At 53.2% G+C, this 14,739-nt stretch overlaps 1 protein-coding gene across 1 annotated transcript in view; it reads right to left on the bottom strand.

Annotated features, from left to right (window-relative positions):
* The window catches only part of COL23A1 (collagen type XXIII alpha 1 chain), a 405,893-nt gene that overhangs the window by 12,396 nt on the left and 378,758 nt on the right, over positions 1-14,739 (bottom strand). The window contains exons 6-14 of the mRNA XM_061423137.1: positions 13,606-13,632; positions 12,137-12,163; positions 10,739-10,765; positions 6,589-6,705; positions 5,567-5,602; positions 5,138-5,164; positions 3,400-3,453; positions 2,391-2,435; positions 893-970 (exon numbers count right to left, since the gene is read on the bottom strand). Coding sequence (XP_061279121.1) covers positions 893-970; positions 2,391-2,435; positions 3,400-3,453; positions 5,138-5,164; positions 5,567-5,602; positions 6,589-6,705; positions 10,739-10,765; positions 12,137-12,163; positions 13,606-13,632 — 438 coding nt within the window. The remainder of the gene's footprint in view (positions 1-892; positions 971-2,390; positions 2,436-3,399; positions 3,454-5,137; positions 5,165-5,566; positions 5,603-6,588; positions 6,706-10,738; positions 10,766-12,136; positions 12,164-13,605; positions 13,633-14,739) is intronic.

Raw genomic sequence — 14,739 nt, forward strand, 5'->3', positions numbered from 1 at the left:
TTCCAGCCACCCTCCTCCAGATTCAGGCCCAGCACCTGCTTTCCCGGTGGCCTCTCTGCCTCGAGTGACTCCACCTTCCACACCATTCCCCAGCTAGCCTGCCCCTCAGTATGTGTTTTTCGACTTCACCCCTCTGTGTCTGCCCAATAAATCCAGTCATCGTCCCTGCCTGGCATCCACAATCCACCTCCCCACTTCTCTGCTCCCACAGGGCTTCTCCTTGCGGCTCTGGAGCAGCCATGTACAGGTACAGCCCTGGGCCATGCCACACAACTCCACGCCACACAGGCCTGGGGTGGGCACCGTTACCATCAGCTCATGCGTCCCTGAGGCTTGTGGGAGACAACTGAAATTGAAGCTGGGGTGGGATTCGGTGCTGACACCCAGTCTTTGCGGATCACCTCTCCCCACCCCAGCTCCTCTCCCGGTGCCTCTGAGCAGCTGGCCCCCAGCCCTTCTCTCCAGTTGGTGATGGGTCCTGGGCTTGCCCAGCATTGGGACAGGGCTGAGGCCGCACAACTCCCGAGTCACTCGGAGCAAGCTTTGCCACGCTCTTCTTTCTCACCCAATGGTTGTTAGGAGATCAGCCTTCCAGCCCCTGGTTCCTAGAAAGGCCCCGAGAGGCCCTGCCTCTTTCTTTTCAAGGGTGACCTGCCCTTTTTTGCCTCAGCCTCTGAGGAGCTCAGGGCCACATGGGCCCATTTACAGTGGCTCTCTCAGCATCGTGTGGGACTCCACATAGTACTGATTTCCATATTAGGTACCTGGTGACGTTACCTAATATGTGTTAAGTCTGTGTTAAGCTACCCCTGGTGCCTCGTGTAAAAAAGTGTGCAAAGTGAGTGGATATTCCCTCAGGAAAGGAACGCTGGGGGTCCACCAGGAACGCTACCTTAAGGGCGTCCAAGATCCTGCCATCGTAGTCAATTACCACTGTGTCTCCTTGTTCACCCTTGAGGCCTGGGGGACCCTGAGGCAGGAAGAAGAGGAAGAATTTCAGGGAGGAGCATGGTGGGCATTTTTGTTTCACCCCGAGAGCCTAGTAACTGGGGCTGCACACAGGCCTGTGACCTGTGGGCCAGCTCTCTCAGCTGGACACTGGGTGGCCCCCAGCACGGTGTCTTCTCGAATTCTCTCAGGAACTGGCACCCTGGCTCACTGAGTGAGCATTCTGGGGGCCAGGCAGGGGGTTACACGAGGGAGAGGGGAGGCCTGGGGCCAACTGAGGAAAACGCCTCCACCTCACAGGAGGTGCCTGTGATCCACCTTCACGTGAGAACCGAAGCCCGCTGAGGCTCATCCTTGAGAGAAAATGGAGAGCCTGACTTTGATGTGAAGTTCTTCAGATTTTTAAATGTTAGCAAACAAAAACACCAAACCCTCCAAAACACTGTGCAGTCCAACTACAGGCCTGCCAGCTGGAGGCTGCCCTCGCACCGCAGTTTCTTAACCTTGGGGGGAGGTTGCACGCACCAGGCGCTGACACTCCCCTTCACTCCTGGTTCTGAGTCCACACCCACCCACGCACACGTCCACACGTATGTGTCTGCACACGCACTCGTCGACACAGGTACAGACGTGTGCCCTACTGCTGGCCTCACCTTTCCCCTCGGAACCTCCCCTCCCCTCTGGACTCCTCTGCTAGAGCAGCAGGGGGTGTGAGCACTTTGCTCAGGCTTGCGGCCAGCTGCACCAGAGGACAGACCCGGCCAGGGCCTCATTTGCCAGCTGCCTCCACGGTCATGGCCTCTATGGAACTGGAAGGTGTACACTGAACTGCCACGCTCAGTGCTTAATCCAATTCCCTGGCCATCCGCACCAGCAGGCTGCCAGCTTAGACCTCTGTCTTGGAGGAGGGAGGCAGCCTGTGGGAGCGTGGGGGGGATGTGATTGCTTGAGATCACAGGGCCAAGAACAAGGTGCTGATAGGGGCTCATCACAAAAGATCTGGGACCAGTTGCGGTGGTTGTGCTCCGGCGACAGGGATGAACTGTTAAGTGGGGCTGGGAGGAAGGCAAGGAAGGCGTATCCCCATACGTCATGCAGGATAATGCCATCCGTGACATATTGAAATCTATGTTGAATGTGCCAAGGAAAAGAGTCTAGGAGGGTAGACTCTTGCCTGGGGAGGAGGAGAAGAGGGAGGAGGATGGGACTCTCCTTTTCACATCCATAATTGAACATTTTACCCAAAGCATGTATTAAGAATTAAAAAGCAAAAAAAAAAAAAAAAAAAACCCAACCCACTAATGAAATATTAGTATTAAAATAAAAAGACTCCAAGTTCTCAGAGCTGCACTGTTCCTCTGGGGTGTCTGGGGGACAGGGGCTTCGGAAGGAATGAGGTCCCTGGATCTCACTGGTGTGGCTGGGGTGGGGGGACTGCTTACCCGCTGCCCCGTGGCTCCATCAGTGCCTGGGTGGCCGGGCTCCCCCTGTGGAGACACATGGCTGCAGCCAGGTGTGTATGGCTGAAGCCAAAATTCCCCCACCCCCTCCAGTTGCCTCTTCTCCAAAGAGCACAGGGCCGAATGGATGTGACTGGCATCTCCCAAGTTGAGGGAGGAACTGTGGGACCTTCCTCTGACCCCTTGTTGTGTAGACAAGATGGGCCACTGAGGCCCAGGGGCCCAAGGCCTCAAGGTGAAGGCCTTGTCACTACTTGAGACCACCTGCCACCTGACTCCAGGCCAGCCTCTGATTGCCAGGGCCCAGACCCTTGGGCCAGGGACCTTCTGGACTCTCAGCTTAAAAGGGCAGATTGCAGATGAAACCAGTCTCCCCCAGGATGGGCCTTCGGAAACCAGAGCAGCTCACATTATGTCACCTTGGGCCCCTGGGCTCTGTCTGTGCCATTCTCTACCTGCGGCCCCTTTGCTCCCTGACTGGCCCTGCAACAGAGGTGTCTGCTGTGGAGCCTCCAGGCTTTGCGGGCTTCCAGAGGAGGTCCTGAGAACCTGCCTGAGCCCACCCGGGGTGGGGGTGGTGAGTTCAGTACAGCCCCAAGGACTCAGGCCTAGGCCTCCTTCTGGTTTGGTTGGAGAAGCTCAGGGGCTCAGTCAGGTTAGAGGAAGCCTGGCCAGGATTTGGTTGTTGTCTTAAGGGGATGAGGGACCAAGGAACACAGCCAGTTCCTGGCTTGGGGGAAGGGCAGAGTGGGGCCACCTGAAATGGGAGCCAGAGGACTTGAGGGTGTAAGGGGAGGCCAGTGGCCTGGATGATTTGCTAGGCCTGTTGGTGAGTGGGACCCTGGCCTTCCTGCTGGCCTCCCTCTGGCCTGCCCTGGTCATCAGCCCATGTGCCTGTGATGTAAAAGGGTTGGGTAGGAGCTTCACCAGGCAGGTGGGAACTGGGGAGATGGGAGGCAGGGGGACCACATGAGGAAGGATGTGTACCTACCTTGGGCCCTGGGGGTCCAGAGAGCCCTGGTTGGCCTGGTATCCCGTCATCCCCCTGAAGAGAGAACAGTGGAGGCTGCAGCCTTCAGACTTGCGCGCATTGGCTGGGTCCTCTGGCCGTCAGCTGGCCATCCCCTCTCTGCATTTCCTAGCACACTAGTCCACTCCTGGTAGCAGCATTGATCACACTGGGTCAGGGCAGTTCTCCCTCCCCTCCTTGTCCCTCTAGGGAAGGGGTGGGGTAAGACCCACTTCCGTCCCCTGTCCCCACTAGCCCAGAACACAGCTCAGTAGGTATGTGCAAAAGGAATGGATCGGCTGAAGGAGAGGTAATTCATTCCCTCTGTGAACAAACATCTCTGAGCACCCTCTGCAGGCCAGGCAGACAAGATCCCTGCTCAGTGGGTCAGAGGAGACCAAGGGCCAGGAAATATCCAGATAAATTCACAGCCTCATGCTGGGTAGTGGATATGCCCGGAAGAGAATATAAAGGAATGGTGGGATAGAGAGGGACTCAGGGAGAGTGTGGGCTTCAGTAGGTAGCTGGGGATGGCACTTCGAGGGAGGGCACAGCTTTGCTGAGTCCAGTATGAGGAGGAGGAGGCCCAGCCATGGGAAACAATGGGGGAAGATCAATCTGGGTCAGTGGTTCCCAAACTGGAGGGCACATTAGCACCACTGGGGGCTGCTTGAACAGAGCATGCCCACCTCTAGTGTCTCTGACTCAGTGCCTTTGGGCCCCAAACACGTGGGTCTAATGAGACCCAATGATGCTGATAATACTGCTGGTCCAGGGTCACACTTTGAGAACCAGTTTGACGTGGGAACAAATGATCTGCCTGAGTAATTCTATGTGTTTGATGTATTTCTCTAAGAATGAGTGAATGAATGAATGAATGAATGTGATCCTGACTTCTGAGACAGGTAAGAGCAGCCACCCACAGCGAGGATTTGGGTTTGGTCCCGCTGTGCCCAGCCCCTGCTTTTATCTCCAGCCACTTCCCACATCCCTGCCAAGAAGGCCCTCCACAGGGGCCCTCCACCCCCATCTTCTTCCCAGAAACACTGGGCTTAGCCTGGTCAGAGCCACCTGGACACCAGCCTCCTCCTCCTCTGGTAGAAGTGGCTCTGATAACCTCCACCCAGCATAGCCCATAGACCCTGAGCTCCTCAGAGAGATTCTCATGGGTGATGGGGCTGATAGTCCTGGACTCCAGTCTAACCCTGAGCTGGTCCTTCCCAAGCTGAGTGATCCTGGGCAAGTCACTGCTCATGGGGGCTATAATGCCCCCAGCCTCAGAAGGAAGTTGTGAGATTAGAGGGAATGCATTGGAGGCCCTCAGCTCCCAGAAGATGCTCACTAAGGATAGCTCCTTCCCCCCACTTTCTCTCCTGCCCAGTCCAGGGGCCCTGGCTCCTTCAGGGATGACCACAGCCTGCCTTCCACCCTGGCAGGTGCTGCTTAAGGAAGGAAGAAAAGAGAGCTGACAAGCTAACGGGCTTTATTATTCAGTCCTCACAACCTGCTGTGAAGGTAAGGCAGGAAAAGTCTGTCATGACCTCATTTGACAGAGGAGTAAACTGAGGCCCAGAGAGGAGATGATGTCACTTGTTCAAGGTTATAGAACTTGGTCTTCTAACCCCACTGCTTTGGCTCCAGTGGGGGAGGAGGAGGAGAAAGGGGTGGGGTGAAGGGGCCCCCTGTGTCCAGGCCTGAGACAGGAGTGAGAGGCACTCACCTTGGGGCCTGGGGGTCCACTCGGGCCCTGGAACAAGAGAAGAAGGGGTGTTAGACATCATCCCAGAGGCTGCATCTGGGCTGTCTTTCTTAACATCCTTGTTTTATAAAGGGTGATGTCAAGTCCCAGAGGGTGGCAGGGCTGTCTCTGGAACTCAGCTGAGCCATCGTATCTTGGACAGAAATCTGCATTAGATCCCAAGCTGTGATGAGTGGACTGCAGGCTCTCTCCCAGGGGTGTGGGGTTGTGAGAATTTTGCTGGGGTTGGGTCCTGGCCCATCTGCTCCCAGTGGTGGTGGGGGCAAGAGCCCAGGTATGCACCCTGGGCTGCATGCCCAGTCGGGCTGTGAGTGGGCAGGGGAGAGGAGCTTCTGGGCCTCGAAACACAGTCCTGCCTGCCCAGGCCTCTGAAATGCCCTGGATACTGACCGTTGCACCATCTTGTCCAGCTTCTCCTTTGGGACCCTGAGGAGGCATAAGAGAAGAGCACTGAGGCGGGGTGGGGTTGGGGTGTCACAGTTGCCTGAGCCTGTATCTCCTGCCAGACCCTGGGCTGGGGCTGCATGTACGTTCTCTCATGCAAGTGCACTTTTGTCCTCACCAAACCTCTGAAAAGTGGGTGTCACTGTCCTCACTTCACAGATGAGAAAGCTGAGGCTCAGGGAGTTATGTGCCCAGCACAACAAGGAATCGGTGAGCTAGTTGAGCAGTTGCCCTGATAGGGGACCCTGGAGGCAGTCTAGGGGGTGGTGCCAGCTCTGCGCTGGAGGAACCACAGTCCAACCTGAGCCCTTGGGGGAGGGAAAGGGGGCGGTACAATGAGGTCTGACCCCGCTGTTTGGGTTAGGACTAGGGGCACAACAGCGGCTTCATATAGGGAGAAAGAGAGAGAAAAAAGAGAGAGAGGGAGAAGAGGTTGGTAGAGAGGTGCAGAGACAGGGTTTCAGGGTCAGGACTGGGACTGAGATTATAACCAAGGTCAGAATCTAAATGCAGTTAGAGATTGGGGTTAAGAGTTGGGTCAGAGTCTGTAGGCGTGAGTTAGGGCTTGGATAACAGTCTGAACTGGGGGTGTGGATCTGGATTTGGAAATGAGTTTGGGGTCAGACCTGGGTTTGATTCCTGGGTCGGAAAGATCTCTGGGAGAAGGAAATGGCAACCCATTCCAGTATTCTTGGCTGGGAAATCCCATGGACAGAGGAGCCTGGCGGGCTACAGTCCGTGGGGTCACAAAGAATCTGACATGACTGAGCGACTAACACTTTCTCTTTCACTTGGGATCAAGGCCTATGTTGGGGTCAAGGACCTGGTTTGTGTTAGATTAAGGTGTGATTGGAGTAGGAGTCTGGGTTGGGGCTGGGGATAGGATAGGGTGGGGGTTGGTTGTGGGATCAGGGTTGGGAGGTTTGGTAACCATGTCCCGCGTGGTCCAGCTCCATGCCCTCTTTTACCTCTGGGCCTGGTGCTCCCCTGGGGCCATCTTTCCCAGTGTCGCCAGGAGGGCCCCGGGCCCCAGGGGGTCCTGGAGGCCCTGGAGGCCCAGCAGCTCCATCTTGCCCTGGATCTCCCTGAAAGAGATGGGGCCCAGCATGACTCTGAGGGTGGGCGGAGGGAGTTCTGGCCTCCAGAGAGAGAGAGAGAGGCCTCCTCAGAGGGGTGGCCAGATGTCTTCGCCTTTCCAGCATGCGGCCGGCTCAGAGGAAAGGGCCTTGTTATTGCGCCTCTTGCTACTTCTTGGTATACAAAGGGACAGGACAGGTCCCTTGGTATATAAAGGGACATAACCTACACCTCTGCCTGAAAGGCCAATAGGATCTCATACCCTCCCCCATATGCATCATTGCTCCAGCTCTCAGTGCCTGAAGCCCAGCTATGGAGTTCAGGTGAGAGATGAGACGTATTAGGTGTGGGACAAAGCACACGTGCCCAAACAGCCCCCTTCCTTTTGGAAGGGAGGGGACTGTTTGCCTCCTGAAAGACCTTCCTGGTCGCTCAGCTCTGGCTTTATTAAGTGCTAGAGGCACACTCTCAGGCATTGATCCCAGAGAAACACTGAAAATATTGAAAATTAGAAACATGTCCACACAAAAACCCATACATGAACATTCACAGCAGCTTTATTCACAATAGCTCCTCATGAGAAACAATCCAGATGTCCTTCAATGGTGAATGGTTAACCAACTGGGGTATGTCCGTATCTCGGAGCACTGCTCAGCAATAAATAAAAAACAGAACACTGACTCACGCAACAGCGTGGATGCGTCTCAAGAGATTTATGCCGAGCGAAAAAAGCCAGTCTCAAAAGATGGCTACTAGATGACTGGGCTACACGAGATTCTTGGAATGCAAATTTGCGGAGATGGAGCACCGATCAGCGGGGTTAGGGATGGGGGCTCGAAAGGAGGTAACTACAGCTATAGGTGGAGAGCAGGAGGGCTTTTTGTGTGGTGGTTGCACAAATCTCAAGAGTGATAAGATTGCATGGAAATACACAGATGCACAAATAAGTAAAATGGGTGAAGTTGGAATAAGGTTGGTGTATTATATCAATGTCAGTTTCCTGGTTGTGGTTGTACTATAGCGATGTAAGATGTCACCATTGAGGGAAACTGGATGATGGGAACATGGGGTATTATTTATTACAACTGCATGTGAAACTATAATTATCTTAAAAAAACAAAAAAGCGACAAAGGTACACACCGTCTCTTTCTTGCAGCACCCAGTCTCTGACTCTTGGCTGTGTTAGTAACGGGTTAGACCTCAGGCAGCCAGAGCCCTCACCTTGTGGCATGTCCCCGAAAGGAGGAGAGACTGCAGAGCCCCTGGCACTTCCTGATGCTCTCAGGGGTGCCTGCCCAGTACTGGCTTAGGGCACAGTAATGGGGCATCCCTGGCTCACAGTGCCAGCAACTCCCAACCCACCTGTTGCCAAGAAAGGAAGAAGGCATTTGTAGATTGGGCCCCTGCTGCATGCCCAGCGCTGAGGGGTGAGGTTGTCTCACCCAATCCTGTGACCACCTGGCCAGGGCACTGCTACTTAGTTAACAGATGAAGAAGCCAGGGTTTAGAGAGTAACAATTTACCCAGGGTTACAGAGTAAGGAAGGGCAGGATCTCTTCTGGCTACTGAGGCAAGAGTCTCCTTTAGACAGATTTTTTTCATCTGTGGACCCCACGCTATGAGAAAACTTGCCTCTCTAGACCATGGCACATATGACATAGCTCATTTGTCTTCCCAATTAAAAAATTAACTGAAATTCTCAATGTCCACCACACAGATCTTCTGACCAGTCTGACTTAGCCAGGGTCCTGACCAAGAGACTAGAACTCCAGCCAAAAGACAATGGCTCAGAGTGGCAGTGGGGGGTGATTCCTGTCTCACTTTACACTGTGTTAGGAATCACCTGCTAAACAATTCAAAGGCTCAGGGTGGGAACCACTGATATGGGTTCTCCTTATCAAGGCAGAAAATTAATGTCAACACTTGAGCATGTTCTAGAGGGTGTTTAACTTCTCCTGAGTTACTTGGAATGAGGCTGGACACCCTTCTTCCACCAGGATCGGATGGCTGAGGTCTCCCCCTAGGAACGCGGGATGAGTCGAGGGGAGCGTGCACACCAGCAGCCCAGACTCGGCCAGTCTACCTTGAGGATGCGGCGACTGTACATGTGATGGTCTCTACTTATAAAGTCCGGATTGAGCCTCGGGAAAACCATCTAGTCAGCAAATAGGTGTTTGATGAGAAAGGCAGGAGGGTGGTTTGGAAACCACCAGGCTATTTCTGGAGGCAAAACCACTTAACCCAGCCTGGAGAGAGGAAGGGCGTTGGAAGTGACGGACCACAGTGAGAGGATAACAGGGAGGAAGGCCAGGGGTCTCCAAACGGAGGAAACAGGCTCCAAGTGTCAGACATTTTTTATCTTTCTCTAAAGTGTCAGGAGGAAACAAACAAGTGTCAAATTCTTTTCCTTCTCTACACAAATTTAAAAAGAGGTTTCTCTTAAAATTCTGTGTTGCCATGATGACACCTGGCTCCACCTGAACTTAACTTTTCTCAAACCTTGAGCTAACCAAGGTGTTCTTCTTATGGAAATGTTTGTCTTCAGCTATGTTAATGAACTATATATTTACCTTAGACTCAGTCTTTCTTCAGGTTGGTTCTGCCTGGACTCAGAACCGATAAAGGCTCAACAAACCTATATGTTTTCCTCATACATTGTTCTCCTAATCTATGTTAATGAAACTATATATTTACTTGGAAAACTGCCTTTCTTCAAGATTCATGCCAAGCGTTTTTATGTCTGGGATGACTCACCTGGTGCCAATGTTATCTCAAAATGCATGTTGTGGGTGCCACTCTGAGACATCTCCTTTCTCTAATCAACAGCTCACTGATAGGTATATAACCTACTGCTAAAGGCTAGCAGGGGGGCACTCTTTCTGCCCCCTTCTGATGTCTATGTCAGAAGCTTTCTCTATTACTTTTATAGTTGAATAAAACTTTATTACACAAAAGCTCTGAGAGATCAAGCCTCGTCACTGGCCCCCGATTGAATTCTTCTCCTCCAGAGGCCAAGAATCCCTATGTCCTTCGTGGTTCATCAACAGCCTTTTAACAGTCTCCAAAGAGGGCTGCTATGCTTGATCCCATCCCTTGGGTTCTTCTGCAAAGGGACCTCGCCCTCCCCCAAGAGCTGGAGTCCATTTCTTCACCCTCTTGACTTGGGTGGGTTCTGTGACTTCTGTGACCAACAGAATGCTGTGGACATGACGCTGTGTCCCTTCTGGAGGAAGATTTTAACTGGCCTCCTGCCTCTTGGAATGCTACTCTTGGAACGGCCCTTCTCCCACCAGGCTGGGAGGGGCCTGAGCCACACAGAGATCCATGAGCGGGCATCTCCGGCTGAGCTCTCCACCAATAGCCACATGAATTGCCAAGATATGCTTTGTGGAGCCCACCCAGCAGGAGTCCTCAGTCTGCTTCAGACTCTGTTGAAGAGACCCCTGGTTTGTCAGGAGGCACTTCTGGGTATCCGGCCCAGGGGGCATGGAGGGCTAGAGGAGACTCTGACCTACTGTTCCCACTCAGCTGGGTACCCACTTTCCTGATTGCCATGAACCTTCATTTCAGGGGCTTGGGATATAGGATGTCACCCCCACTCACAGTTGGAGAAACTGAGTCTCAGAGAAGGAAGTGATACTTCACATCACTCGACTGGTAAGTGGCAGAATTGAACTCTGGGCTCAGGGCATCTGGCTCCAACCACAGTCTTCCCTCTTCCTGGGTGCCAGCTGCTCTCGGGAAGATCAGTCTCTAGTCTGGGCCCGGTGCCAGCCCCACTTTCTGCATGTCTATGGTGATAAGGGTGACCAGGATGTCTGCTTGTCTGTGCAGAGAATGGAAGCTTTGGCCAAATCAAGGTGCTTGGAGCTTCTACCCGATGGCTGCTTAAGTAAAAACAGGCAGCAAGATAGACCACGGGTGGGGAGGGGGCTGTCACTCCCTTCTTTCTGTGATCAGCATAGGGATCCAGAAGAAACACTTATTATGGTATAAAACAAACCATGCGGGGTCGGGGGAGGGTCTTGCTCGGGTCTTACCTGGGGGCCAAAGTCTCCTGGTGCGCCCTAGGAACAAAAACAGGATGATCTATCACCAGTACATCTACTACTTCTTCACATGTGTGGAGCATTTGCTCTGCGCTCAGTGCTTCATATACATGGTCTCACTCCAATCCTAATAAAAATAACGTGCAGACGCTACCTTATCTCCATTTCCAAGGAGGAAACTGAGGCACAGAGAGGCTAAGTAACTTGCCCAAGGTCACACAGCTAGCAGATCCAGGGCTTGGAGTCAGGCGGTCAGCTATCTATTGCTAGCCTCCAGACACAGTGGAGTAGAACCCGCGAACTTCCAAATAATGATGGATGATAACTGATTCACTGCTTGAAGTCACCAAGCTTTGGAGCAGTGTGCTATGTAGCAGTAGATGCCAAGACAACAATTTTTCTCTGGTTTCAAGAGAGAGGTCTCCCTGCCTTCATCATTTCTACGACTTAGTGGCATTAGCCAGAACTGGCATGAAGGCAACCACTCCACCTGCCAACTGGTGCCTATTCTTTGTTCATCTACAAAGAACACTTAGTCTGTTACCTTGCGCAGTCTTCTCCATGAGAAGTTGGTTTTAATTTACAGATGGAGTAACTGAGGCCCACAGAGCTGGGCAGTTTGCCAAAGACGACACAGTTGCAGTGGAGCTGGAATGCACACCTGAGGCTCCAAACACCAGATCCTGTGCCTTGCTCAGCCCTGATGGGGGACGGGAACCCTGGCTATTCTGACCTACACAGGGCACGTGGCAATGGGGGTTGTGGGTGGCGCAGCACAGCCTGGCCCTGTCCTGCTTAAGAAGTGTCTGTCGGTTCTATCACACCCAGGGCTGTTCTGGCCCCTGACTCCACTGTGGGACACACAGGTCTCCCCTCTCTCCTGCTCCCTCCAAGGCACCTGGAGTCCCAGCCCTCCAGAAGTCTGACTGTGACATTTAGTGCCCAAATGCCAGGGAAGTCCTTCTCACAAAGAGCTACAAATATCCTGGGGCTAGCTCTCTACCATTTGTTTTCCTGGGAAGTGTTCTCCCCACGAAGAATGCCATCAACAGTGTTCAATTCCCCAGGCTTTTCTGGTACCTTCCTCTTTTCAGGATTGATAATTTTGGAAACCCATCATTTTGGATAGACTATGCTTTGAGATTTGTTACACTCTGGTGCCAGAAGAATTCAGATTCAACCCTCCAGGTACTTTAACTTGTCACACGTAAGCCTTGTAACCATTTTAGGAGGTAGGCACCACTAACCCCACTTCACAGATGAAGAAACTGAGGCTCCAGGAGGGGATGTGACTTGCCCAAGGTCACATCCTGGGACTGGGGTTTGAAGGCAGGTTTCTGGCCTCCTTTTTCAGCCCGCCATATCTGGACAGCCTCCAGCAGCACTTACCTTTTCCCCTTTGGGGCCCGGAAGTCCCTGGAGAAGGAATATAGAGAAAGAACATGGGTGAGTGAAGAGGACTAGGCTGACCCCCTTCTGGTTTCCCTGAGGCTCTGAGGGCAGAAAGGCCTGTGAGGCTGCGCAGAGCTGTGGGTGGCTGAGTGAAAAGACATGTGAGCCTATCAGCCTTTAGCTGCCCGTGCTGGCCCCAAGGAAGCTCTGCACCTCAGTCCTCACCATGAGGAAGACAGGGCACTGGGGCAGTCACTGGCATCCTCTCTGAACAGGGGCAAGTGTGCTAGGCACTCCCCCTAGAGAACAGAGCTCTCCTTGCTCAGCCCTCGCTGTGCCCAGACACCAGTGAGGAGTCATTGACTCCTGGGTCTGGAGGTGTGAGAAGGTGGAGGTGGCTCCTGGCAGGCCACGGTGGTTGCCATCACCCTCTGGCTGCAGGGAAATGTGTCTCTTTCAGTCTTGCCAAGTTATTAACACCAGGACTTCTAGGGAAGCGGGTCAGGTCACACACAAGGCACTGACTGCGGGGCTCAGAGACCCTGGGGTTGGGGCTAAGCTGCGGTGGGGCCAGTTTGGCGTTCACACTCTTGGTCAGGGGCCTTGATCACTGGGATGGATCACTCCATCCCAAATCATGTTCTCTTCAGCTAGTAATGGATTCGCTCATTCACTCTTTCAACAACTCATCTGTCTAGGTACTGGGTTCTTTCCTCCCATCCTTTAATAATGTACCCAGCATCAGTCAGCTCTCCAATCATTTGTTAATCCATTCATTTTTCACTCAGTTGTCTGCCCAACCATCACGCATTTATACATGCACAAACTCATCTACTCTTGCTTCCATCCAACTATCTGTACAGTGTTTGATTCATTACCTCACTTGACTGTCCTTCCTTCCACCCACTCATCCATCCACTCATCCGTCCATCTGTCCATCAATCTATCCATCCATCTGTCCTTCCTTTCTTCCATCCATATCCAATTATTAATTTAATTATGCTATCTCTGTGCATCTTATTTATTCTGCTAAGGACGCCCATGGACCACCTCTGACCCAGGTGTTGAAAACCCTTCAACATGATGTCCACCATCCAACTCCTGAGACTGTATGAGGGTATGCTATGTGCTGAGGGCCTGCTGGGAGGGCAGGTGTTTTGAGGGCTGACTGGACACCAGGGAGTGTTGTTCACAGTTTTTTGCATTCCCAGCATCCCTGTGGGGAGAGTTAATAGGACTGTTTGACAAAAAAAGAAGTCTCATGCTTGGGAGGTGAAAAGGCCTCCACAAGGTTGCACAGTCAGTAGGGGGTGGGGCTGGATTCGAACTCAACTCTGACAGTCAAATAGCTTCTCTCCATGTTGAACCACATTCTCAGTGGCTCCTCCCTCTGGCGTCCATGGTCATTCCCAACCCCAGCGGCAGCCCCATCCCAGGACACCTACAACTGCCCTGTTATCACTTACAGGCTTTCCATCCAGACCCAGTGGCCCCTGGAAAACGAGAAAGAGAGACAGAGAGAGCACAGAGGTTATATTTCTTCTGTGTTTTATGACCCAGAGGTACTGGGTGACAAGAGACCAAAGCCTGCCCTGAGTTCATGGTCTTGGGTACATTTCACATGGACTCAGGCTGGGGGCATCTCTGTGTTGTTTGTTGCCCAGGATCCCCTCCTCCGAAAACAGAGCCCATTTCTCCTTCAAAGCCACCTGCCTCCATCACCCCACAGGATTTGGACATGTGACCACATTCTCTCCGCCAGGCTGAGTGGTTCAGGAATGAGTGTCATGCCTGAGACTCTGAATGGTGGAGCTTTAGCTTTGTGGTGTCTGCAGATGGCCAGTGACCACTGCACAGAAGCCTCCACTATCTCCCCTTCACCTGTCTACACACCTGACGAAGCCTTGCTGAGCTCCACCTCCTTGTGGGGGAATAGAGGAATCCAATGGGGGTGCCATGGACTGGGTCTGCCTGGTCTTGACCAACCCTTGCCCGCTGGGCCTAGCTGTAAACAGTCAGTTTCCCTGGCTGGGTCTCCAGACTGCCCTGGCAGACAGTCATCCACCAGTTCCCCAGATGCCGTGACAATGGCTACCCGTTGGTGCCCTTGCTCAAGGCCCTCACTCCAGGAAGGAAACCAGGGCAGTTCTTAAAGATGGTCCCCTAAGTGCTTCTGGCCACTCACTTTACATTCAAGTCAAGGGTCTGGATGTCAGGGCAATGGCCTGGGGGCAGCTGGGGTCCCAGGGGAAGGGGGAATGGGGCCATTTCAAGGGTTCAGGCCCTGGGGTCTCCTTGTGAGGTGCAATTTCAGTCCCTGCCATCTGAGCTCAGCAGGAGCTACATGAGCTGGCCTGTCTCCTCGGGCCAGCTCCTGGCCATCTTGACCTGGATCCGTATGAAAGGGCTCTTCTCTTCAGCAGTCCACTAAGTGTGGGCCTTGCCCCCATCTACCCACCACGGGCTCTGGTCCTGATAAGGCCATGTCCCTCTGGGCATCTCTACCTGAGACCCCTCACCCTGGCCTGGCCTTCCCAGCTGCCATAACACAGAGGGCCCAGTCCCATCCTGGGTCTCTTCTGGGGCTATTGGTGGCCTCT

This window comes from Bos javanicus, chromosome 7, assembly GCF_032452875.1.
Source record: "Bos javanicus breed banteng chromosome 7, ARS-OSU_banteng_1.0, whole genome shotgun sequence".
Classification (NCBI taxonomy): Eukaryota; Metazoa; Chordata; class Mammalia; order Artiodactyla; family Bovidae; genus Bos; species Bos javanicus.